The 27,248-nt window shown below is 42.9% G+C and overlaps 1 protein-coding gene across 1 annotated transcript; it reads right to left on the minus strand.

The window, feature by feature from the left end:
* Positions 1–12,645: 12,645 nt before the first annotated feature.
* LOC110495886 (inhibin beta B chain) lies at positions 12,646–25,415 on the minus strand. Its single transcript, XM_021571398.3, has 2 exons — positions 23,636–25,415; positions 12,646–15,054 (listed from the first exon to the last, which is right to left on the minus strand). The coding sequence occupies exons 1-2, from the start codon at positions 24,048–24,050 to the stop codon at positions 14,279–14,281; spliced, it is 1,191 nt and encodes a 396-aa protein (XP_021427073.2). The 5' UTR covers positions 24,051–25,415; the 3' UTR covers positions 12,646–14,278.
* Between the last annotated feature and the right edge of the window lie 1,833 nt (positions 25,416–27,248).

Genomic DNA, 27,248 nt, shown 5'->3' on the forward strand with positions numbered 1-27,248 from the left:
TGACAGACCAGGTGAATCCAGATAAAAGCTATGATCCCTTATTGATGTCACTTGTTAAATCAGTGTAGACGACGGGGAGCAGACACCTTAAAGAAGGATTTTTTATTTTTTTATTGAGACGTGGATCGTGTATGTGTGCCATTCAGAGGGTGAATAGCAGAGGGTGAATAGGCAATACAAAAGATTTAAGTGCCTTTTAACAGGGTATGCTAGTAGATGCCAGGCGCACCGGTTTGTGTCAAGAACTGCAACGCTGCTGGGTTTTTCACGCTCAATAGTTTCCTGTGTGTATCAAGAATGGTCCACCACCCAAAGCACATCCAACCAACTTGACGCAACTGTGGGAAGCATTGGAGTCCATTAATTGAGGCTGTTCTGAAGGGGGTGTAGAGAATCATTGTATCATGTAAACCGCTGTGAAATATCTTTACCATAATCCTAAATATTGTATTTTCAGGTTTTTGAAGCTGGTGTACAAAACCGAAAGTAAAAGACGAAAAAACTAAACTTAAGAAGCATAGAAATAGCGCACAGAGAACAGATCTATCGCTTCTTAGACTTGCTTTCAATGAGAATGACAGATCTATAACATGCATTTCTATATGACTTTGATCGGGTCTGCCCAAAATGCAGCTTTAAGTCATCGTAGTAAACAACTTAGTGACTCAGCTTAAAGAAATATGGCATAGTAAGTCCTCTTTCTTTAGGAACAAAAAGCGTGGCTTTAAAGCAAACATTCCAACATGAAATCCACCTAAGACCATAATAGCATTTTGGTATTCCCACACTAGTTTCTTTAAGCCCCGTTAATCATCTGCGTTGTACAATCTTTTTGGCGACTGCGTTCTTAACTGGTGAAGTCACTAATACCAGCAGATTAGTGGATTGCTTGTGAGGCTGTGACCCTAAAATAGCATGGCTGGTCTGCAGCTGACCCATAATAAACATACATCAGATTGGCCTATTGGTTGAGCTGCTTTACCCTCCAGAGTGTGTATGGATTTCCATAGAGGCCATGCAACCTCGATGCACACAACGCGTCTTTCTGTTTTTCACGGAAGCATACCATTACCAATAATTAGGAATGTGGAGTTAGTTAATCATCAGGTGGTAGAGCCAAATTCCAGTACTCTTTCACACTGACAGGTCCTCGTAGGTCCCTGGGCCCCGGACTGGTACCCAACAACGACCCTGTGTGTGTGTGTGTGTGTGCGTGTGTGTGTGTGTGTGTGTGTGTGTGTGTGTGTGTGTGTGTGTGTGTGTGTGTGTGTGTGTGTGTGTGTGTGTGTGCGCGTGTGCATGTGTCTGTGTGCTCCTATTCCCTATAGCCCCTTACATACATCAGCCAGACAGACTCTGCAAGACACAGTAATTGCTCCCTCTAAACGTTGAGGCAATCAGCAACTCAATCAGGCCCCAGCGTTACTGCGTAGTACAATGGGAACTGCACTACTCAACACAGGAGGAGCACTCTGGGGGCCCCCCAAATCTCTGGAACTAATGACTGTGAATATGTGGCCCAGAAGTATGTGCCCTAAAGAGATGCAGCAAGCTAAGCAGAAATATGGGGACTTGGAGGCAGGCAGGCAACACCCTATAGAAAAAGAGAAAATCACCCAGAAATGCACTTGTTGGAAATATTAACCCCTCACGCCCCACCTAGCTACCCTGGGACTCCAGGAGCGTGCTGGAACCTGCCTGGGTAGAAGCCTGTGTGTACATGGAACAGTGCAGATCTGTGTCTCCTATAGGCCCTCTCAGCCAGTTAATGTTCTTCCTTCTGCCAACGGAACACTGCAAATCCCTCTGCCAACGGAACACTGCAAATCCCTCTGCCAACGGAACACTGCAAATCCCTCTGCCAACGGAACACTGCAAATGGTTCTGAGGGATTCTAGAGCTTCTAGAGATGCCACACTGATACTGCACGTATGTATTCTTAAATAATATAGATGTCAGGGTGAAGACGTCTGCTGTGAGCTAATTTGACAGAGTTATAGGTTTTAGGGTGCTTTTGACACCTCTTTGGTCTATCACTAAAATGGTAGTCCTACAAAACTTGACCAGAAGATACTGGAAAGGGCAATTAAGGCCCACTGTTATGTACTCAACATACTATGTGCGCTGACTTAGATCTCCCTATAAACAGTATAACAAATATATATTGGAGATCTTCTAGTAAAGCTAAGGTATAAGTGAATGTATTCGTCTTTACGAACTAATGAAATGCAAGTCATCAGTCCAATCCTTGCAGAAAGAAACATTCTTGGTATGCCTCGTCTCTCTTCTCTGCGACCTAGAAAAGAGGATCAGCTTCTGCCTTCGTCAGGGAGAAAAATATCCGCTACTTCACAGTATTTTTTTGGAATTGCTCTCGTTATTTAAGGTTACTGATCTACTGTGAGAGATGTGTCACAGCGTAGCGTACTGCATTATCGAAATCTTCATAGGATTGTTTGCATTCATATTTATGAGCAGGACAGGCAGACGTCATTCTCATGAGCTCTGAGCAATATGAATATTCTAATGAGGCTGGGGAGGGGGGTGGGGCTGTCTTCCCTCCCAACAAGCAACAAACTTCCTGCATCAATATTCATGAGGGAAAGATGCTGCGATGCTGCTCCGTGTTTCCAACGGCACCCAGGCCGCGTTTGCGTACGTGTGTGTGTGTGCGTCCACGCACGTGTGTGTGTGTGCGCGTGTTTGTTGCGGGGGGAGGGGGGGGGGACAATTATGCTCAGTGGTCCCACAGTAAAAGCAACACGCCATCTGTAGGTCTCTGCTAGGTCTCAAAAGTAAAAGAACATTCTACAAGCCTCCAGAGTGGACCACGTTTCTCTGCCCATGCTTTTACTAGAAAACATTATACGACTGTCCTAGCTGACCGCCATGTCACCTGTTAAGGAGACCGTCTAGATCTGCACTGTCTAGGCCAATCACTTGGTGTTCTTTCTCCATTCTTCATCCATGTTAATTGAATAATTGATCAAACCTGCAGAATAGTGGTGAATGTTAGCCTGTTGTCATTCATTCCTATGCAACGGCGTTTTCTCTCTTCTTAGATGCCCTCTTCGTCAAGGCTGTGGTTCAATGACAATGGTATCGGTGAAGGTCATCTGTTGGTTCATCATCAGCACAGCCCATGTGCTCTGAACAGACTAGTGCACACATCACGTTACCGACCACTGGCCACTAGGATTGTCAGGGGTAATGACCTACAGGTTATTTTCAGAGATGAAGACATTAGCTATTTCTTTGAGATCATTCTGTTCTTATTGTACCAACTAGCAACCTTCTCCCAATGTTATCCCATGTACAGCCAAGGGTTTGGGACGGGGTGGCTGAGCATCTGACTTATCCCTCATCTTGAGACCTGGGTTGGGCTGAATGCCTGGAACCTGACTGGAGAGGATAAGTATGCAGGGCATTGATGCTGCGTGGGGATGGATGGCTGCAGGAAAGAAGCATTGACTAACAGCTTGACCATTGTGTGGGAATTCAGTGTGTGTGTGTGTGTGCGTGCGTGCGTGCGTGTGTGTGTGTGTGTTTGTGTGTGTGTGTGTGTCAGGTTTGAATGGATTGCAGTTCTTGTGTTGCTTCAATGAGTCTGTGAAAACACAGTCATTACAGGACTCTTCATCTTGTGTGGCCTGACTGGCCTGTCTGAGTGTCTCTTTAACAGACCGCTCACAAGTTAAACATTTTGTCTGAAAACATCACTGGGCTACGGAGGTCAGACAAAGAGAGATCTGCCTAATGAAACTTGAGGAAGAGGGAATACTTTAAATGTAAGAGCTCTGAATCGTTGTGTGTTGATGCCTTGGGTAGAAATATCTAGCGATGTACTTATTTTGATAACTGAAGTGGAACATTCCAGTCATTCCCGGTAATAAACTCATGAGAACAAGAGCCAGAAAAGTGGTGACACCATTTTAAACAAGACACTTTACTTCTGCTTATAGCCAGCATCAGTCTGTCTCTTTGAGATACAGTGTGCCAATGGAGTTTGCTGGTATTTTTTGGTCATGTGCAAGATGATACCATAGGAAAACAAAATCTTGTCATGTTCTTGCCAAAAGTTATTTGTCAACCAATTCAAGCTTCTGTCAATTGGTCATAATCCCAGCAAGCTTTGCGGTGCCAATGGGAAAAGATGAGCTTCAACCACATGACGCTCATGTCAATACATCACAGTCAATGGGAAAAGATAAGTGTCAACAAATTGATGCCTATGTCAATAAATTGATGAGTGTCATAGGTTTGACGCAAATGTCAATACATTTTCAGTCAATGGGAAAAGATGAGTGTCAAAGGGATGATGTTTACATCAGTACATTGCAGAGAGAGGAGGGAGGAGAGAGAGAGAGAGGAGGGAGGAGAGAGAGAGGAGGGAGGGAGGAGAGAGAGAGGAGGGAGGAGAGAGAGAGGAGGGAGGGAGGAGAGAGAGAGGAGGGAGGGAGGAGAGAGAGAGGAGGGAGGGAGGAGAGAGAGAGAGAGAGGAGGGAGGAGAGAGAGAGAGAGGAGGGAGGGAGGAGAGAGAGAGGAGGGAGGGAGGAGAGAGAGAGGAGGGAGGGAGGAGAGAGAGAGAGGAGGGAGGAGAGAGAGAGTCAACAGACAGACAGAGGTGGGAGAGAGGAGGGAGGAGAGAGAGAGTCAACAGACAGACAGAGGTGAGAGAGAGGAGGGAGGAGAGAGAGAGTCAACAAACAGACAGAGGTGAGAGAGAGGAGGGAGGAGAGAGAGAGGAGGGAGGAGAGAGAGAGAGAGGAGGGAGGAGAGAGAGAGTCAACAGACAGACAGAGGTCATTGAGAGGAGAGAGAGAGGAGGGAGGGAGGAGAGAGAGAGAGGAGGGAGGAGAGAGAGAGTCAACAGACAGACAGAGGTGGGAGAGAGGAGGGAGGAGAGAGAGAGTCAACAGACAGACAGAGGTGAGAGAGAGGAGGGAGGAGAGAGAGAGAGAGTCAACAAACAGACAGAGGTGAGAGAGAGGAGGGAGGAGAGAGAGAGGAGGGAGGAGAGAGAGAGAGAGGAGGGAGGAGAGAGAGAGTCAACAGACAGACAGAGGTGAGAGAGAGGAGGGAGGAGAGAGAGAGTCAACAGACAGACAGAGGTAAGAGAGAGGAGGGAGGAGAGAGAGAGTCAACAGACAGACAGAGGTGAGAGAGGAGGGAGGGAGGAGAGAGAGAGTCAACAGACAGACAGAGGTGAGAGAGAGGAGGGAGGAGAGAGAGTCAACAGACAGACAGAGGTGAGAGAGAGGAGGGAGGAGAGAGAGAGTCAACAGACAGACAGAGGTGAGAGAGAGGAGGGAGGAGAGAGAGCGTCAACAGACAGACAGAGGTGAGAGAGAGGAGGGAGGAGAGAGAGAGTCAACAGACGGACAGAGGTGAGAGAGAGTCAACAGACAGACAGAGGAGAGAGAGAGTCAACAGACAGACAGAGGTGAGAGAGAGGAGGGAGGAGAGAGAGTCAACAGACAGACAGAGGTGAGAGAGAGGAGGGAGGGAGGAGAGAGAGTAAACAGACAGACAGAGGTGAGAGAGAGGAGGGAGGAGAGAGAGCGTCAACAGACAGACAGAGGTGAGAGAGAGGAGGGAGGGAGAGAGAGAGTCAACAGACAGACAAAGGTGAGAGAGAGGAGGGAGGGAGGGAGGGAGGGAGAGTCAACAGACAGACAGAGGAGAGAGAGTCAACAGACAGACAGAGGAGAGAGAGAGTCAACAGACAGACAGAGGAGAGAGAGAGGAGGGACGGAGGGAGAGAGAGAGTCAACAGACAGACAGAGGTGAGAGAGAGTCAACAGACAGACAGAGGAGAGAGAGAGGAGGGAGAGAGGGAGAGTCAACAGACAGACAGAGGTGAGAGAGAGGAGGGAGGGAGAGAGAGAGTCAACAGACAGACAGAGGTGAGAGAGAGGAGGGAGGAGAGAGAGCGTCAACAGACAGACAGAGGTGAGAGAGAGGAGGGAGGAGAGAGAGAGTCAACAGACGGACAGAGGTGAGAGAGAGGAGGGAGGGAGAGAGAGAGTCAACAGACAGACAGAGGTGAGAGAGGAGGGAGGAAGGGAGGGAGAGTCAACAGACAGACAGAGGTGAGAGAGAGGAGGGAGGGAGGAGAGAGAGAGTCAACAGACAGACAGAGGTGAGAGAGAGGAGGGAGGAGAGAGAGAGTGAGTCAACAGACAGACAGAGGTGAGAGAGAGGAGGGAGGGAGGAGAGAGAGAGTCAACAGACAGACAGAGGTGAGAGAGAGGAGGGAGCGAGGGAGAGAGAGAGTCAACAGACAGACAGAGGTGAGAGAGGAGGGAGGGAGGAGAGAGAGAGTCAACAGACAGACAGAGGTGAGAGAGAAGAGGGAGGGAGGGAGGGAGGGAGGGAGGGAGGGAGGGAGGGAGAGAGAGAGTCAACAGACAGACAGAGGTGAGAGAGAGGAGGGAGGGAGGGAGAGAGAGAGAGTGATGAGAGGAGGGGGACGGAGGGGAGAGAGAGGGAGAGAGAGGGGGAGAGGTGGAGGGAGTAGAAGAAGCGGAGGGAGATAAGAGGAGGGGGATAAAGAGGATGTAGAGAGATAGAGACAGAAGGAGGCAAAGAGAAGGAGAGAGAAGGCGGGAGGGAGGGAGAGGAGGGAGAGAGAGAGAGAGAGAGAGAGAAGAGAGAGACGGGGAAGGAGAAAAAGACTGTGAGTGTCATCTTTTAATATTTTAATCTTTCCCATTGACTGGAATGTATTGACATAAGCATCAGTTGGTAGACCGTGTCAACCAATTTCATATTAAATACAAAGTATTGATACAGCGCCTTGCAAAAGTATTCACCCCCCTTGGCGTTTTTCCTATTTTGTTGCATTACAACCTGTAATTTAAATCGATTTTTATTTGGATTTCATGTAATGGACATACACAAAATAGTCCAAATTGGTGAAGTGAAACGGAAAAAAATGAAAACGGAACAAGCGGAAAAGTGGTGCGTGCGTATGTATTCACCCCCTTTACTATGAAGCCCCTAAATAAGATCTGGTGCAACCAATTACCTTTAGAAGTCACATAATTAGTTAAATAAAGTCCACCTGTGTGCAATCTAAGTGTCACATGATCTCAGTATAAATACACCTGTTCTGAAAGGTCTCAGAGTCTGCAACACCACCAAGCAAGTGGCACTATGAAGACCAAGAGCACTCCAAACAGGTCATGGACAAAGTTGTGGAAAAGTACAGAAAAAATATTTGAAACTTTGAACATCTCACGGAGCCCCATTTAAATCCATTATTAAAAAATGGAAAGAATATGGCACCACAACAAACCTGCCAAGAGAGGGCCGCCCACCAAAACTCACGGACCAGGCAAGGAGGGCATTAATCAGAGAGGCAAGAAAGAGACCAAAGATAACCCTGAAGGAGCTGCAAAGCTCCACAGCGGAGACTGGAGTATCTGTCCATAGGATCACTTTAAGCCGTACACTCCACAGAGCTGGACTTTCTGGGAGAGTGGCCAGAAAAAAATAAGCAAACATGTTTGGTGTTCACCAAAACATATGGAAGAAGGTACTCTAGTCAGATGAGACTAAAATTGAACTTTTTGGCCATCAAGGAAAACGCTATGTCTGGCGCAAACCCAACACTTTTCATCACCCTGAGAACACCATCCCCACAGTGAAGCATGGTGGTGGCAGCATCATGCTGTAGGGATGTTTTTCATTAGAAGGGACTGGGAAACTGGTCAGAATTAAAGGAATGATGGATGGCGCTAAATACAGGGATATTCTTGAGGGAAACCTGTTTCAGTCTTCCAGAGATTTGAGACTGGGACGGATGTTCACCTTCCAGCAGGGCAATGACCCTAAACATTTAAATGCCTTGGAAGGGCCTAGTCAAAGCCCAGACCTCAATCCAATTGAGAATCTGTGGTATTACTTAAAGATTGCTGTACACCAGCGGAACCCATCCAACTTGAAGGAGTTGGAGCAGTATTTCCTTGAAGAATGGCCAAAAATCCCAGTGGCTAGATGTGCCAAGCTTATAGAGACATAACCCAAGAGACTTGCAGCTGTAATTGCTGCAAAAGGTGGCTCTATAAAGTATTGACTTTGGGGGGGGGGGGGGGGGGGGATAGTTATGCACGCTCAAGTTTTCTGTTTTTTTGTCTTATTTCCGGTTTGTTTCACACACAAAAAAATATGTTGCATCTTCAAAGTGGTAGGCATGTTGTGTAAATCAAATGATCCAAACCCCCCCAAAATCTATTTTAATTCCAGGTTGTAAAATGTCAAGGGGGTGAATACTTTCGCAAGCCACTGCATAAGCATCAATTGATTGACACTCATCTTTTCCCATTGGCACCGCAAAACCTGATGGGCGCATGGCCAATTGACATAAGCACCAGATTATTTGCATAAATGTGAAATTATTCTATTTTGAGGCTGATAATGGGCTGGCATGAATATCCCATCTTGTTAAATCCTTTTCCCTTACTAGGAATTATGTTAATGCATTCAGAAAGTATTCATATCTGGTTGACTTATAAAAACTGTTGTTATGTTACAGCCTGGAATCAAAATGGATTCAATATATTTTCCCTCAACCATCTACTCACAATACCCCATAATGACAAAGTGAAAACTTGTTTTTAGAAATGTTTACAAATGTATTGAAAATGAAATACAGAAATATGAATAACTAGTGAGTTAGCACTGTAGAAGCTAATTTGGCAGTGATTACAGCTGTGAGTCTTTCTGGGTAAGTCTGTAAGAGCTTTCCACACCTGGATTGTGCAACATTTGCCCATTATGTTTTTCAAAATTCTTCAAGCTCTGTCAAATTGGCTGTTGATCATTGCTAGACAACCATTTTCAGGTCTTGCCATAGATTTTCAAGTCGATTTAAGTCAAAACTGTAACTCGGTCACCCAGGAACATTCACTGTCTTCTTGGTAAGCAACTCCAATGTAGATTTGGCGTTGTGTTTTATGTTATTGTCCTGCTGGAAGGTGATTTAATCTCCCAATGTTTGGTGGAAAGCACACTGAACCAGGTTTTCCAGTAGGATTTTGCCTGCTCCATTCCATTTATTTTTCATCCTGAAAAACTCCCCAGTCCTTTGTGATTACAAGCATACCCATAACATGATGCAGCACCACTATGCTTGAAAATATGGAGTGTGGTACTCAGTAATGTGTTGAATTGGATTTCCCAAAAATAACCCTTTGTATTCAGGCCAAAAAACTAATTACTTTGCCACATGGTTTGCAGTATAACTTTAGTACCTTGTTGCAAAGATGATGCATTTGAAACATTTTTATTCTGTAAAAGCTTCCATGTTTTCACTCTGTCAATTAGGTTAGTATTGTGGAGTAACTACAATGTTGTTGATCCATCCTCAGTTTTCTTCTATCACAGCCATTAAACTCTGTAACTGTTTTAAGTCACCATTGTCCTCATGGTGAAATCCCTGAGCGGTTTCCTTCCTCTCCGGCAACTGAGTTAGGAAGGATGTCTGTGTTTTTGTAGTGACTGAGTGTATTGATACACCATCCAAAATGTAACAAAAACTTCACCATTGCTCAAAGGGATATTTACTGTCTGCTTTTTATTTTTAACTATCTGCAAATAGGTACCCTTCTTTGCAGAGAATTGCAAACATCCCTGGCCTTTGTGGTTGATTCTGTGTTTGAAATTCACTGCTCGACAATGGGACCTTACAGATAATTGTATGTGTGTGGTACAGAAACGAGGTAGTTATTCAAAAATCATGTTCAACTCTATTACTGCAATGTTATGTGACTTTTTAAGCAAATGTTTACTCCTGAGCTTATTTAGGCTTGCCATAACAAAGGGGTTGAATACTTATTGACTCAAGACATTTCAAGACATTCCAACCATGATGCTCAACTTTCATTTTTAATTAATTTATAAACATTTTCAAAAACATAATTATGGGGTATTATGGGCCAGTGACCAAAAATCTCAATTTAATTCATTTCACATGGAATGGTGTTTTTCATTCTTACATTTCTATCCAAGAAGGGGACTCTCAGGCCAAGCCTCGTAATTCAGTCACCATTTCGATGATTTTTCAGGACAGAAAAAAGTCCCTACATAACGAGAAGAAGAAAGACAGAAGAAGAAGAAGAGAACTACAAGGGAAGGAGGGAGGCTAGAGTCCATAATCACAGTCCATAATCGACGGGTACCTGTGTTCACTTTAAAGTTGTCGAAAGAGCGCGATATCTCTGTCATAATAACAGCATTGAATCCTCTCTTGTTCCTGTGTTCTGTCTTTGAAACAGAAGTTATAGACGTGTTACGTTACCGCATTCCATTGAAGTGCACTCGTAGAGCGTATAAGGTTCATTCATGCATACACTCAGGGATTTTCAACACCGCACGCATCTCCCTGACGTTTACAAGAATGTGCCTGTTGTTGTGTACAGATCAATCAAGAGTTTTGTTGAGAACTTGTTGCGAACTTTGACTGTCTGGCCGAGAACAACATCGACTTGTCCTGTCACCCTGTCAAGGCCCCACCCAGCCATCTCATTGAGGTTGGAGTGAGGAGGGGTGACGGAGTTAGGAGGGGGGAGGTTGGGGTTAGGAAGGGGGAGAGGAGGGGTTAGGTTGGAGTGAGGAGGGTGAGTTCGGAGTTAGGAGGAATGAGAAGTGGGTGGAGGAGGGGTGAGGTTGGAGTTGGGTCAGGTCACTAGGGGTCGATGACAACATGTTATGGCTCTTCAGATGTTTCTTTGTTGTCTCTTGTTTTAGCTATAAATCCCCTTGAGAGGGGAGCTGAGTCAATTCCATGAAACCGAAGAGCATTCCTACTGTACAGAAGAGGCCATGTGTGACATATTTGTGGATATTGGGGTAGCTTATAGTACTGAAGGGCAAGAAGGGTCTTGGGGCATGCAAGGTTTTTCTGATTGAAAATCCCATATTTTTCTTTAGTAGGTACGTTTTCCAATTTGGCATTATGACAGTCAAAAACCCATAAACCGAACAGTTCGATCCAACAGTGAGGGAGACGTTCGCACCTTTATTCAGGACAGCCTTTCCAGGGTTGATGGGCTCGCACATGTAATAAGACGATCTGTTGGTTATGACTGGTATACGGTTTGATGGGTTCAGCTAAATGAAAACCTGCAGCTACATGTTCAACCCCAGCTGAACCTATAACCACCTCACAGAGTGATAAGTATTGTATATAGCCCACAGATCAATTGCATAGGTTATGGCTAATGACATCTAACTAAAATATCTTCAAAAGTTATTAGAAAATGGAACACCTGACTTAAACAATAACTGTCTTAAGAGAAGGTGTTATTGACTGGTAGGAGCTGGTGCATACGCTGACATAGGGATTTATGCTCGTGTGAATTTTTGATCTAAAAATGAGATTAGCGAATCACCATACCATAAATCAATATACCTTTAGCAACATACACTTGGCTTTAGCTGTGTTCATGCCATGTGATTCTAATCGGATCATGCTGTCAGTTAGCGTCAAAACACAGAGCTGGCCTATTCCCTGCATGCTTAGCTCAGCCTGCCTATTCTCAGCCTGCCTATTCTCTCTGCCTGTCTCTCTTTGTCTCTCTGTCTCTCTCTCTCCATCTCTCTCTGTTTCGCTCTCCATCTCTCTCTCTGTCTCTCTGTCTCTCTGTCTCCGTCTCTGTAATTTAGGAAACATCTCTCTTTCTGTTATTTCTCACTCTTGCTCTCCTTCGTTCTCTCCATCTCCCTCCCTCCCTCCCTCCCTCCCTCCCTCCCTCCCTCCCTCCCTCCCTCCCTCCCTCCCTCCCTCCCTCCCTCCCTCCCTTCCTTCTTTCCTTCTCTCTCTCTCTCTCTCTCCTTCTCCCTCACAACATCAGATTATAACACTGACTTATCCCTTCACTGCCAGATTGAGAGACAGTCTGTTTTTATCTGAAACATGTTAATTCACCCAGCTGACAAAGACACTTAATTCCCTTGGCAGACAGTGATAGATACATTTAAAGTGATTATCTTACTGATGGATGTGAGAGACACAGCATCGTGTTTTCAAGAGGCCCGGGCTGTCATGTGTGGTCTCCTGGCATTGGTGTGTGTGTGTGCTTGTGCGTGTGCAGTCCTGCCCAGTCTGTCTCTCTCACTGATTCTGATGTGTGAGGTATTTTGTTCATCCTCAGGTTGACACTGAGTTGCGTTCTTTAAAAACACTACTGCAAAACAAACGGGAGCCTATAAGTAACCAGATCGGACGCTATCAGCTAATGCTGTTGATTGCTTCTGTTTACCAATCACTGAGAGTGTGACCTAACCACTTGAGTCCTGGAGCCCTGCCCAGATTCACTCTGCACTAATTAGTGTGTGTGTGCGTGTGCGTGTGCGTGTGTGTGTGTGTTCAAGTGGTCACACGTTTAACAGCTAGATTAGAGTTGACCACTCCTGCCATATCTTACATGTTAGGGCGGAAAGTAGTCTAGTGGTTAGAGCGTTGGACTAATAACCAAAAGGTTGCAAGATCAAATCCCGAGCTGACATGGTAAAAATCTGTCGTTCTGCCCCTGAACAAGGCCTATGCCGCCATTGAAAATAAGAATTTGTTCTTAAATGACTTGCCTAGTTAAATAAAAATTGAAATATCCCTCAGAAAGACTCAAGGGAGTTCCAAACTAATTCAGAATAAGACATTTATTTTTCAACAATTACAAAGAACAAAATATTTTTAAATCATATTTATATCTTACATCAGCTGTACAGAGATTACGTGTTTTTTTCTAAATGATTCTGGAACAAGAACTGAACTAGAAAACCTAAGAGTATTTAAGTCGATGAAAAAATATTTGTCTATACAAAATAGAAAAAAATAACTGAAAATGGAATCCATAATATTGTACCCTGATGCAGTGTTTTAGGCCTCTTATCTGGTCACAAAGTATTTTGCAAAATAATACCATAGCCTCTTATAATAGCAAAAAAAATAATCTTGGCCTCTTTGGTTCCATGATTAGGTATGATACATTTGAACAGAACTCAATTTGCTTTCTATAAAAATATTTGTTTTCCAATGGCAGTTTCTTTCTTTTTGAACTAATCACGCAACTTTTCAGTGCAAATATTGTAACTATCATTCACTTTGAAGAGGAAGCGAAATATTACATTTCAAGTACTGGTAATAGTTAATAACTGTAACTAAAAGTTCAGTTTGTCTGGTGTCTGTGGGTCAATACTATACATTGCATACCTCGTGGGGCACTTATATTTAAAAGGATTGTGAGCAAGGGTCGGTGTACCACATTGTACTCTTTAAAGGCATTTAAATCTGCAAGTGCTATTTAATGTGCATTAGGAAGTGCTATGCTGCGCCAGGACTTTAAACCAAACAACATGGCAACTCTTTGCTTTTGATTGGCTGACTGAAATGAGAGGTTGTGCTTCGGCTGTTGATGAAATGTCGACTCTTCCCGTTCAAAGTGTGAACGCAAGAAGAAAGGATTCGGAAGGAAGTAACGGGAAGGTCAAGGTTTCTTCCCTATTGTCACTGTTTCACATCACAGCTTAAACTCCCAGGTTTTGATGACAGCCTCAGCATTTGCATGGTGTGTTGGAATGTAATTTTTATGTTCCGCTCACTCTTCTGACATGGAAGCCATTTTGATTTCCGGATGCTGGCCCGTGAAATGTAAACGTTTTTTTTTTTTTTTACAGAAAAATGGAATCTTGTGACACATCGACAAGATGTATTTCTTGGTAGAAGTGCTGAAGTTGTACAAGAGGTGAGTTGTCAGGGCTTTCACTATACATTTTGCACTCATACTTTCTTGAGAGAGGCGTGGTTTGGAATTGTCTATCAGCAAGCGCACCTCCTTCATAATCTCAGGCTCTTTTCCACCTTCGTCAGAGTATCGAAATAGAACTCTCCATTTTCAGAATAGAAATGGCAATCTTGGAAAAGATATAATGCCATTTGGTTCCAATCCCTCTGATAATGACACCTACATGAATTTGCAAACACATGTTCACAAAAAAATGGGATTGAATCACATGTTCATATGTTGGCAAAAGAAAAAAGGTTTCTACCAGAGAATATTATTAACAAACATAAATATATATACAAGTGTTTGTTCAGGCATATGTGAGAATGAGTGTGTAGGATATGTGTGAATGAATGAAGCTGTGTATGCATGTGTTTATGCCTTATAATTGTCCATAAATATCACTTTGATTTCTATAATTCATTTTGGAATATCCTTTTCTTGTTTACAAATGTTCATGAAAGTCCACTTGAAGCACATGCAGTCTCAACTCAAGCGCATCCACACTCCTCCACGATCATATTGGGTACGTCTCTCTTGACGATGTTGTATTCATCGTCGAAGTAGAGCATTGACATGGTGCTGAGCTTGGTGGGGATGCAACAGGAGTTCATGGAGCCGGGGCTCATGCCTCTCATCCGGTACTGATTGACCACTGCAGTGTGGAAGGACGACGCCGACCCTGGCACCCCCGCCATGTACGCTGGACAGTTGCCCTCGCAGTAGTTCCCAAAGTACCCCGACGGCGCGATGATCCAGTCGTTCCAGCCGATGAGGCGGAAGTCTACGTAGAACTGCTGCCTGCAGCACAGGCTACTGCTCCCGTCACACTCCAGCCCCCTCTTCCTGATGCGGTGCTTGTTGTCCGCTTGCCGGGCCTGTACGACTAGAAACGGCCTGTGGGACTCGTCGTTCTGGTTCACGAGGATCGGGAAGACCGCCAGGTCCTCGCAGCCCTCACAGCGCACGTCCAGGTTCTGCCGCCGGCCGCCCTTCTCGAACACCATCTGGATAGCGTTGGTCAGGGGGAAGGTGTGCCAGCCGCTCCTCTTCAGCTCGACACGCTTTTCCACCAGGCTCCACTTGCTGCCAAGGCCAGGCTCCTGGTAGTACACCTTGACTGTGACCTTCCTCCGCTGGCCCTTGTCCAGGGTGTTGGGAAGCAGCCTTAAGTACAGCCAGAGGGTGGCCTGGGTCACGTACAGGTGCTGGTTTCCCTCATTGGAGATCAGGAAGAACAGGCTGGATTTGGATGATACCTGCTCATCTGGGAAAGACAGGAACAGAATAGGAAAAGGTCTGTTAAAAGTCAGTTTAAACCTTTAAAGGTCAGTATGGCAATGCTAAAAAAGGAGACAAACACAAAGATTCATTGGCTATATGGTGTAAACAAACATCTTTCAAAAACCTTACTGCTATTGGACAAAGCGTCAAGAAGACACTGGGTGGTCCCAAGCTTGGATTGTTGGATGAATAGATGGACAAGAACTGTGCACATTGGGAACAGTTCAACAGTTTGGGATTAAATTGAGATAGGCGGTTACTATGGCCTCCCTGGTTGTAGCCTGTCTTAATGTCATCTTCATCTGGCCTGGGATGTAAACAGAGTTTGGACTGGTACTAAAGGGATTTGGTAGATGGGTGTACACTGGGAGACGGCTCTAACAGAGACACTCAGCCTCTTCTTGGTCCAGGGCCCGTACTCAGAAAGCGTCTCAGGGTGCTGATCCAGGATCAGTTTTGTATTTTAGATCATCGTGAAAAAGAGGGGGGACCTGTTCCTAGATCAGCACTCCTACTCTGAGACGCTTTATGAATACAGGCCCTGGTCTTGTCACATAGGCCTACATGAGGTCTGCAACACCAGTGCAGCATCAGCAGGTCTGGAATCAGTTCCAGCTGGCCCTTGCTTATAGGGAGCCTTGATTGTGAGTGACATGACAGTACAGATCTGGGATCAGGCCCACTTGAAGCTGCCCCTGGCCCCGAGTCAGGCTGGGTATGGAGAAGAGGGTTTATCAGAGCCAAGTACAAAGGCTCAAAGGCTTTGCTGTGAATACTGCAGAAAAACGAGAGCTTACTGAGCCTAACTGCTTACACAATGCACAGTAATGTGATGTAAAAGAAGCAAAGGCATGGTAAAGCCAGGCACATTGAGTGAAGAGGAGCACAGCTTCACTGTGGATTAATGATGAAGGAAAAAAAGGAATTTACATGAAACTAGCTGGCCTTCCCAACAACCCAACTATCACCACAGAAACCTTTTCTGGTTGCACAGTGCGTGCCAATGTTTAGTCGTTTTAGGTTTGTGCCATATTGTTTTCATGTGTGGGTAGGTTCAGGTTCGGGTTCGGGTAGGGTCAGGGTCCAAAGTCAAATTCAAATCTAACCTGCACTTGTCACATGACATGACCAAAACAACTCCTACTCGTCCACACTCACTGACTTTGCCTGGTCAGGCGCCCTGCACCACTGTTCAGCTGATCAAGAGAAGATCTGAACCTTGAACTACCTAAAGAAACCCAAGAGACAGTGACATCTTCAGTAGCTAAGGCAGTAACTGAAATAGATGGTTTCTCCCCAGGCCTCCAGTGAGAGTGAAAACCTCTAACCTGAGAGACCATCAGCAACACTCTACATAGATACTCTGTGACTGACTGAGCAACATGCTGTCAGGTGAAGGAAAGTTGGAAAATGCACACATGTCAAGGGTCACCTCTCCAGCCTGAACAGTGAGCTGTGCTGCCTGCCTGTTTGCTTGCTTGCCGCCCAAAGCGAGGGGACCCGACCTGGGCGGGCCTGGGCCCCATCATCAGGCATCAGCTATAATGGAGGCTGCCCCAGCTAGTCTCCATCTGCACTGCCTCACACAACACAAGACAGGTAATCTCCTTGTTATTACTCAACTTAAAGACTTAGTCAACAGACAGCTATAGACCACACTCTGACTGTACTAGCACCAGGCCATGGGTGGCAGCACAGCTGTCAAGACGTGACCAACAATAAGCAAAACACTAAGTCCAAGTGTCTCCTGATTTGAAATGGAGGTTCTATTTATCTTCTGTTTACCAATGGATGACGTTGATATATTACTGTATCAGTTATTTATTCTTTCAACAGGGGAGGCGGGAAGAGGGGGGCTTTGTGAAACAAACCTAAGGGGTCCATTTTTCACTCGGTGAGTAAAGAGGGAAATTGTCTTAGATGGAACAGGATACTCAAGAACGGAATACTCCCCAAAAAGACACATCCAATCAGAAAGTGATTTGTCAGGTGAACTTATGAGAGCGCCAATGCAGTATACAGCATTCTTTCTTTATCCTTCTCAGGGACAGAAACAGAGTTGCAGAGAAAGCGTCTTCAGATGCTATCACTATAGCTGACATTGTTGCATCTTTGTCAGGCGACTGCTGTAGTAACCGTACACAACAACGGCAAATACAAGGTCTAACATACAAGCATGATGAAGTCAATGAGTACTGTGCAGGCAGGAACCAAGTCCCACTCTAGGACTATATAAGGGAGATGGTCCCTCACACCATGCATTCTAATACGGAACAGTCAGTGGCAGTGAGTTCACCATTCCAGTTCACTCTACATTCAGCATGCATGGTTCTGGCACAAAGCGCTGACCTTATGTAGATGTACAGCCATTCTACAGCAGCCCTTCTTTCAGGTCAGCTTATAGCTGGTACCAGGACTCTCAACAGAAGATCACAGTAGAATCATATTATGTGGGCGGCATTCAGATGAAACGCTCAGCATGGGTGAACATTAAGATTTTTATCAGGTGTCTTAGATTGACTGTACAATCTTAGAGAAAAGGATACCAAAATAATTATTCAGCTCTCCCCATAGGAGAACCATTTTTGGTTCCAGGTAAAAGAACCCTTTCGGGTTCCATATAGAACCCTCTGTGAAAAGAGTTCTACCTGGAACCCAAAGGGGTTCTACCTGGAACCAAAAATGGTTCTCCTATGGGGACAGCCCGAATAACCCTTTTAGGTACTAGATAGAAGAAATTGTGCTAAGTGTATTTGAGAAGCACCAAACAGGGTTGGTTTTGAACATGTCTCTGATCAGCTAACCAAATCACTGACACTAATTGTGTTGGAGAGATGCGCAGCCGGTTAGAGAAAATCTGGGGTGACATAAACTGCTATAAAAATAAGAGGCAATAAGAGGTTTGATTTGAATACACGTGGGCCCAAGCAGGTGGCATCATTGATCATTTCCAGTCCCCCTTTAATCATCTCTAAGCAAATTGTTCTGTGAGCTCTTCTCAGTGCCACGACCAGCTGGTAGCAGCTACCACCCTGGGTAATACTGCCAACTGGCAAGGAGGGCAAAGAGGCACAAGGAAGGCAACTCAACTGAATCTACACAAATGTACAGTACAAAGTTACAGAGCTTTTGTGAATAATGTGAAAATATTATGGGGCTTCAAATCTTTTTGGGATTGTCCATATCATTCCTTTGAATGTGAATGCGATATTATACCAACCCTTAATCTATGCTGTTGTTTTGAAGATGAGTGCTAATGAGGCTGTTATAGTGACATTTTTTATGAGTCTCTAGGGGTGTGAACCTCAGCCCGAGGACACACTTTTTCTGTGCTCACACTAACAAATGCTTGGTTGTTTGGTTGACCTAACTGCTGGGTTGCAGGTGTTGGGTCACTTAGTTGGGTTGTTTTCTTTTAAAACTGCTGGGTTATTGATGCTGGGTTATTGATGCTGGGTTATTGAGATATGACCCAGAGGATCAGAAGACTGGAGGCATAGTTTAGTAGGGGGCGTGGCATTCAGATAGTTATTTTTAGCCACCTGAGCAAATGTCATTCCTGTTCATCTGTTCTGTTGAATAGCTATCACATGCTATGGTTAAACATGGACTTCTTTGTAGCTTTAATGATGCTTATAGAAGTGTATGAGTTCCCTAAAAGCCACTGTAAATCCCATTGTTGGGACACAATAAGGTGGTATACCTTATTGTAATATGTAATAAAAATAATAAAAATAATAAAAAAATCTATATATATATATTTGCAGTATGATGAACAGGAATGTCATTTATGATGTTAGATAAGGTCTCTGATACTAACAGTTGTCCTCTCAAGATGAAGCATCTTACTGTGACTACAGTTGATGTCTGAAGTTTACATACACTTAGGTTGGAGTCATTAAAACTCGTTTTTCAACCACTCCACAAATGTATTGTTAACAAACTATAGTTTTGGCAAGTCGGTTAGGACATCTACTTTATGTAGAAGTCATTTTTTCCAACAATTGTTTACAGACAGATTATCTCACTTATAATTCACTGTATCACAATTCCAGTGAGTCTGTAGTTTACATACACTAAATTGACTGTGCCTTTAAACATCTTGGAAAATTCCAGAAAATTATGTCATGGCTTTAGAAGCTTCTGATAGGCTAATTGTTATCATTTGAGTCAATTGGAGCTGTACCTGTGGATGTATTTCAAGGCCTACCTTCAAACTCAGTGCCTCTTTGCTTGACATCATTGGAAAATCTAAAGAAATCATCCAAGACCTCAGAAAAAAATTATATAGACCTCCACAGGTCTGGTTCATCCTTGGGAGCAATTTCCAAACACCTGAAGGTACCACGTTTATCTGTTCAATCAATAGTAAGCAAGTACAAACGCCATGGAACCACGCAGCCGTCATACCGCTCAGGAAGGAGACGCGTTCTGTCTCCTCGAGATGAACATACTTTGGTGCGAAAAGTGCAAATCAATCCCAGAACAACAGAAAAGGACCTTGTGAAGATGCTGGAGGAAACAGGTACAAAAGTATCTATATCCACAGTAAAATGAGTCCTATATCGACATAACCTGAAAGGCCGCTCAGCAAGGAAGAAGCCACTGCTCCAAAACCGCCATTAAAAAGCCAGACTATGGTTTGCAACTGCATATGTGGACAAAGCTCGTACTTTTTGGAGAAATGTCCACTGGTCTGATGAAACATAAATATAACTGTTTGGCCATAATGACCATTGTTATGTTTGGAGGAAAAAGGGGGAGGCTTGCAAGCCGAAGAACACCATCCCAACTGTGAAGCACGGGGGTGGCAGCATCATATTGTGGGGGTGCTTTGCTGCAGGAGGGACTGGTGCACTTCACAAAATAGATGAGAAAGGAAAATTATGTGGATATATTGAAGCAACATCTCAAGATATCAGTCAGGAAGTTAATGCTTGGTCTTCCAAATGGACAATGAACCCAACATACTTCCAAAGTTGTGGCAAAATGGCTTAAGGACAACAAAGTCAAGGAGTGGCCATCACAAAGCCCTGACCTCAATCCCATAGAATATTTGTGGGCAGAACTGTAAAAGCGTGTGCGAGCAAGGAGGCATACAAACCTGACTTAGTTACACCAGCTCTGTCAGGAGGAATGGGCCAAAATTCACCCAATTTATTGTGGGATGCTTGTGGAAGGCTACCCGAAACGTTTGAGCCAAGTTAAACAATTTAAAGACGATGCTAACAAATACTAATTGAGTGTATGTAAACTTCTGACACACTGGGAATGTGATGAAAGAAATAAAGGCTGAAATAAATCTCTACTATTATTCTGACATTTCACATTCTTAAAATAAAGTGGTGATCCTAACTGACCTAAGACAGGGAATTTTTACTAGGATTAAATGTTAGGAATTGTGAAAAACTGAGTTTAAATATATTTGGCTAAGGTGTATGTAAACTTCCAACTTCAACTGTATATGCCGGTAGCATGACTCCGGATATCACTCAACCATCTAGAGTGTTTCCCAATAGTGTTGGATCTGTGACATCCACTTGTATTGATCATATATTCACTAATGCTGCAGAGCTTTGCTCCAAAGCAATATACGTTCCCATTGGCTGTAGTGACCATAACATTGTGGCAATAACAAGGAAAGCCAAACTACCGAGAGATCATACAAAAAACAACAACAGTCTTTTGTTGAAGAAATAAAAAATGTATGTTGGTCTGATGTGTATAAGGAGGAGAGTGCAGATGCAGCATGTGGAGTATTATTCTTGCCAATTGTTGACAAACATGCACCTGTTAAGAAACTGTGAGAATTGTTAGAGCCCCCTGGATCAATGATAAATTGAATAATTTTATGGTTCAAAGCAATGATGCAAAAAGTGGCAAACAAGTCAGGCTGGTCAGCTGATTGGTTGACATACTGTAAATTGAGACATTTTGTGACCAAACTTAACATTGAAGTTGATGGGTCATTTATGACAAAACCTTTTGATACAGGCATTGATTTCAATGGCTATTTCACCGGTAAAGTAGACAAACTACCTTCGAACTCAGTGCCTCTTTGCTTGACATCATGGAAAAATCAAAAGAAATCAGCCAAGACCTCAGAAAAAAAATGTTAGACCTCCACAACTCTGGTTCATCCCTGGGAGCGATTTCCAAACGCCTGAATGTACCACGTTCATCTGTACAAAGAATAGTACGCAAGTATAAACACCATGGGACCACACCACTGTCATACCGCTCAGGAAGGAGGCACGTTCTGTCTCCTAGAGATTAATGTATTTTGGTGCGAGAAGTGCAAATCAATCCCAGAACAACAGCAATGGACCTTGTGAAGACGCTGGAAGAAGCAGGTACAAAAGTGTCTATATCCACAGTAAAACGAGTCCTCTATCGACATAACCTGAAAGGCCGCTCAGCAAGGAAGAAGCCACTGCTCCAAAACCGCCATTAAAAAAGCCAAACTACACTTTGCAACTACACATGGGGACAAAGACCGTACTTTTTGGAGAAACGTCCTCTGGTCTGATGAAACAAAAATAGAACTGTTTGGCCATAATGACAATCATTATGTTTGGAGAAAAAGGGGGGAGGGTTGCAAGCCGAAGAACATCATCCCAAACATGAAGCACGGGGGTGGCAGCATCATGTTGTGGGGGTGCTTTGCTGCAGGAGGGACTGGTGCACTTCACAAAATAGATGGCATCATGAGGGTGGAAAATTATGTGGATATATTGAAGCAACATCTCAAGACATCAGTCAGGAAGTTAAAGCATGGTCACAAATGCGTCTTCCAAATGGACAATGACCCCAAGCATATTGGGGTGGCCATCACAAAGCCCTGACCTCAATCCCATAGAAAATGTGTGGGCAAAACTGAAAAAGCGTGTGCGAGCAAGAAGGCCTACAAACCTAACTCAGTTACACCAGCTGTGTCAGGAGGAATGGGCCAAAATTCACCCAATTTATTGTGGGAAGCTTGTAGAAGGCTACCCGAAACGTTTGACCCAAGTTAAACACTTTAAAGGCAATGCTACCAAATACTAATTGAGTGCATGTAAACTTCTGACCCACTGGGAATGTGATGAAAGAAATAAAAGCTGAAATAAATAATTCTCTCTCCTATTATTCTGACATTTCACATTCTTAAAATAAAGTGGTAAACCTAACCGACCTAAGACAGGGAATTTTTACTAGAATTAAATGTCAGGAATGGTGAAAACTGAGTTTATATGTATTTGGCTAAGGTGTATGTCAACTTCAGACTTCAACTGTACTGCACCAGACACGCAACTATTGGTCTCTTACAGTACCCAAACCAAAAACAGATTGAATGCATCGGTCAGTTACAGTATGTATAGAGCCATGTCATCATGGAATGCTCTTCCATCAGAGGTTACTCAGGCAAAAAGCAAGTCTAACTTTAAAAACAGATTTAAAAAAAACAGATTTTATCACAACGCTTCTCCTATTTCTAAAGATCTAATTGAACTGTACTGTACATAAGAATATTGATATGTATATGTGAATAGTGTGTAAATAGTGTTTTTGTTGAATCTTGGTGTGCTTTCCTATATATACACAACTATTTTTATTTTTTATTTAATGTAATATTTTATGTTGTTCTTGTCTATTACTGTTCTATACTTTGTCATGTATTTGTAGGTTTCTATGTGGACCACAAGAAGTTGTTGGCACAATAATCAGGGAGGATGGGCTTGTGGTAATGGCTGGAGTGGCATAGGTGTGATGGTATCAAATAGAACAAACACATGGTTTCCAAAAAATGTCAACTGTTAATTTGACAAAACTTGGATCCTTCTAGCCATGACAATAGCTAATGGGGATCCTAATAATCTAAACTCATGGGTGGCCAATAAAATATAGCTGAAAGCCACGCCCCTAATAAGACACGCCTCCTGAAAATAACCTAAGGATTACATTCAAAAATGGTCCACCCAGCATGAGAGTAAAAAATACCCAACTGATGGTTAAATTAACCCATGTTTGGGTAATCACAACAAACCATACATGTTGGGTTATTCACCCAACCCAACTGGCTGGGTCAAAATAACCAAACATCTGTTCTGTACACTAGTTAACCAGCGCTGGGTTACCAAATAACCCAAAGTGTTTGCAGAATAGATTGGGAAAAATAATAATTTTAAACATCTATAAATGATAAACAGAAACAACATTTGGTTTTGTTTAGTTTTATATTTCAAGCTATTTGACTGACTTTTCCTGTATGCATGGAACCCGCATCAGTTGATTTCTGGTTTCATGCTCCCTACCCTTTAAATATAAATATACAACATTTAGAAAGTAGGGTACTACTATGCCTACTGTGAGGAATTTGTGAATGTATTTTCAAATCACAGAGCCGTTCTGCTCTTAGCGGGGCCGGGAATGATGCGCTACATCACCTTGGTCTAATGTTTAGTCCAAACCTTAGGCACCATACCCAGCTTGGTCTTTGCGTAAAAGTGGTTTTATTTGTTCATTTTTTTCCTAATACAATAGAGTAAACGGTAGCTTGCCTGTAATATACAATAATTACACACCTGTCTCTGCGAAACTGATTATCTCCGAGCTTTCCTCCAGCACGTCATTGGCATTGCTGGTCGCGTGTCCATCCAGATTCGGGATTTCTACTCTCCCATCCTCGCGCACTTTACCCGCGTGTAGTTTCCGAAGCGCAGTCACCATCGCCGCCTTCGGGATAGGATGGGTGATGTTGGGTCTTACCCTCATCTGTAACCTGCTCAAGATATGCCTTTTCACCGTCTCCAGAAAGTCAATGTCCACCTGTCCCGATTCTTCGGGCTGACCGATGCCACACGAAGAGCAAGCTTCCTGAGCTACGGTTTGCGTCTCCATTCCCGGCAAAGGGTTCAAGGATCCCGGCGCCGCTTCTTTGCAGCGGACAGACAGCACGCAAGCCACAAATAATGCCACTTTGATTATACAGTTAATCATTTTCTTTATGAAGAAGAAAAGTCGTGATATTTGTAGTGCAATAATTCGTTTTCTACTATAAAAATGTTTGCACAATATTTCTGTCAAATGTAGGCTATTCACTTGGCGTTTTTAAGAAAATACGATTTCGAATGAAAAGAAAGATAATGTTGTAGAATCCCGTTAGTCCGTATACTTTGTAAGGAGTCCAAGCAATAATAAATATTTCACTCAATTCAGACGCATTTTGATGGAATTAACTATTCCATTCACCGTAACTTGAAATATTCCCCTTATTTGGTGTCTGTTTTCATTCCCGATGTCTGTCACTCAGTTGACTTCACTTCAGGGGCACATTGGGAGTCAAGTCCGTTCTGCTTGTCTCAATGCCTTTGCTTCACCCTTTCAAGGTAACACAATTAAAAAAATCAGTAGGCTACCATTATCCGTCAATTGAGTTTCAGTTCAATGCCTGACGTATCATGCCATGGTTTAATTGAACTGCAATTCGCAATAATCATAATTTAGAAACGAATAGAAGAGGACAAACTACACGAAAGGAAAATCACCCATTGGTTGATAAACACAAATCAGGATATTCCATAAATGGAAAAAGCTGAAGGGTCGGTCAAATAATAACTTATCGCATATTGTAGCATCCAGTTTGTCATTTGCTTTGGACTTATTCCTTCAGTTTTTGTTCCTGTGTATCCTTGTTAAAATGCACCTTAATTGGATTTGAATTCCCGATATGAAATTGCCCTGATATACTTGAGCACAAAGAGGTCTAACGATCGGACGAACCTTTCTCTTGCTAGGTCGATTTAGGAGTCCTCCATAGACTGAAAGTTTTTATACAGGGAGTTGAAACCACGTGGGACGTCCCACCAACTAAACAGACTCCTAGTATTTGGTAGGAGATTATGCATAGGCTTAAGGTAAACTATCCTCCTTAGCTCTCCTGTCCAGAGAAAATGCTCATGGCCCATGGAAAACGAATTAGGAGAGATAAAAAAAAATACTTACGAATTGAAGTAACCAATTGTTTACCAGACTGCCTGATGACTTGCGCACAATACATAGAATATATATAATGCATTGATTTGCGCACAATATATAGAATCATTAGCATAGGCTATCTTTACAGTGGAAACGATCTACTTTAGAAATAAGAACCAGGAATACATCAATAAACTTCAATTATATAATTAATTAACATTTGATATGTTCCTTATGAAGCCTTGTAGGTCTAATAGCCTAGACAAGACCATGTTTTAATATAAAACATTACCACCAACACATGCTATCCAAATGTACTGCCTTTTCATGCAAACAAACAAACAGAAAACGCGTCCCCTATAGATTCTCCAAATGAAAAAATAAATAAATAAATGGTACGGACAGATTTTTGACAAGCCTTTCTTGTTGTGGCTCACGCATGACAGCATGGCGACCATAAGCATCTCCCAAACAACACTGGGTGAATTGGAAACAACACCAAGGTAATAAAGATTAAAGCGCCAAAAGGTGACCCTGCCAAGGCACCACTTTTATTATTTTAAGTGATACAAAAACATTGACCAATTCAAGTCAGAGCTCTGTTTTGTCGTCACTCGAATATAAGTGAAATATAAGTCTAATACATATATCACATAATACGTTTTACCGAACATTGGCAACACAGTCATTTGTGAATGCCCAGCAATTGTTTTATGTGCGCTCTCCCAACACTATAACAAAAAGATCAAGTTGAAAGTTGTTAAATGCTGCCACCCTTCTTCTAAATATTGCAACTACACATTGCATGAATCGTACACATTTTTTTTACAATCTGCAGCCAGGCAAGGCAATAAACCGATAGGCCTGAGCCATATAGCCTATATAGGCATATCTATCTAACAGTTGAACAATAAAACATTAATTTACAGCATAAATCATGAAATTTACAGGATAATATTGAGGGAAAACAATGCACAATGACTGTGTAATTAGGTAATTAATTAAGTAATTAGGTGTGATAAATGAAAACGTTTTCATCCGTTTCTAATTGTCATAGGCCTATAGGCCTAGAGATAATAATATCTGTAATAATAATAATAATAATAATAATATATAAGCCAATGTATTTGTCAAACGCAAGGCTGCGCAATTAAGGTCCTGGAGGGCAGAAACACTTTTGGATTCTGTTTCTACCTGTAGTTAATTGCAATTACCCATGAGGCCTAATTTATAAACGTTGCGTAGGCCTATATACCAAATATATAGGCTCCCAAAAAACATGTGTGGGCCATTAAAAAAGAAACTGAACTTGATCTGCGAATGTTCTTAGCTTTCGCAAAGTTAGACCATGCGTACGCACAGTTTCTAGTGGTTGGATGAAGTATTGCCTTTGCAAGCAAGCAGCCGAGTATTTCGAAGAGTGAAGATCAATTTTTCTGCAACTTTGCATCCTAAAATAGGTATTTCCTATGATCATTTCAGAATAAATTCCTCACATTTTCTGACTGACAGTTTCATAGTCACGAAGTACCCCACAGGCAGTCTGATTAACACTCCAAACACCCTACCGACCGCTCTGAGGCGTCCGCATGGTCCTAAAGCACACTATTATCTCGTTTTGTATTACATTCCAATGACGTGGACCCACTTTATAGTAGTAATTCGATTTCAAGTAGCCAATTTTACTCAAGTAGCCAATTTTACAATTTTACTAATTTTAATGGTAGAACAGGCGGTTCACCTTTTCCATTTAGGTTTTTTTTTTTAGGCTAGGCTACTGTATATCTGAATACCCTACTGTAATTTCAAATGCCTCAAGTAAACATTTCATTTATAAACATAATACATAATACATATTTTCATGCAGAATAATTTCCTCCCCACCTTTCCTGGCCATGATAGGTTCATGTTACAGAAGAAGTTTTAACCTACAACAAATTACAATGCGCATCTCTCATTTAATTGGGCCTATTAGGTAGGCTATTATTTCAAGTATTTTGCTCTGTGCATCCAAAAGGGAGCGTGGTTTATAATATAGCCTACAGTGGAATTTAACAGATGAACAGACAGTTGATATTTTGCTTTGAAGAGTGTAAGATACCACTGTAAGTAGGCCTAGTAGGTTTTACATTTTATCGAGCATGCTAGACAACGTTTCAGAATTTGCTGGCAGTGCAGCATATTTAGGTTTGGGGAAAAGTAAATACCTGTCCCAGACCT

The sequence above is a fragment of the Oncorhynchus mykiss genome, chromosome 18 (genome assembly GCF_057628025.1).
Source record: "Oncorhynchus mykiss isolate SJ-2025 chromosome 18, ASM5762802v1, whole genome shotgun sequence".
NCBI lineage: Eukaryota > Metazoa > Chordata > Actinopteri > Salmoniformes > Salmonidae > Oncorhynchus > Oncorhynchus mykiss.

What these genes read in the sequence shown, in the direction of transcription:
- LOC110495886 (XM_021571398.3), bottom strand. Translation starts at nt 24,050, where the DNA reads ATGATTAACTGTATAATCAAAGTGGCATTATTTGTGGCTTGCGTGCTG. An exon ending in AATCAGTTTCGCAGAGACAG is followed by an intron (nt 15,055 to 23,635) that starts GTGTGTAATTAT and finishes TGTCTTTCCCAG; the next exon opens with ATGAGCAGGTATCATCCAAA.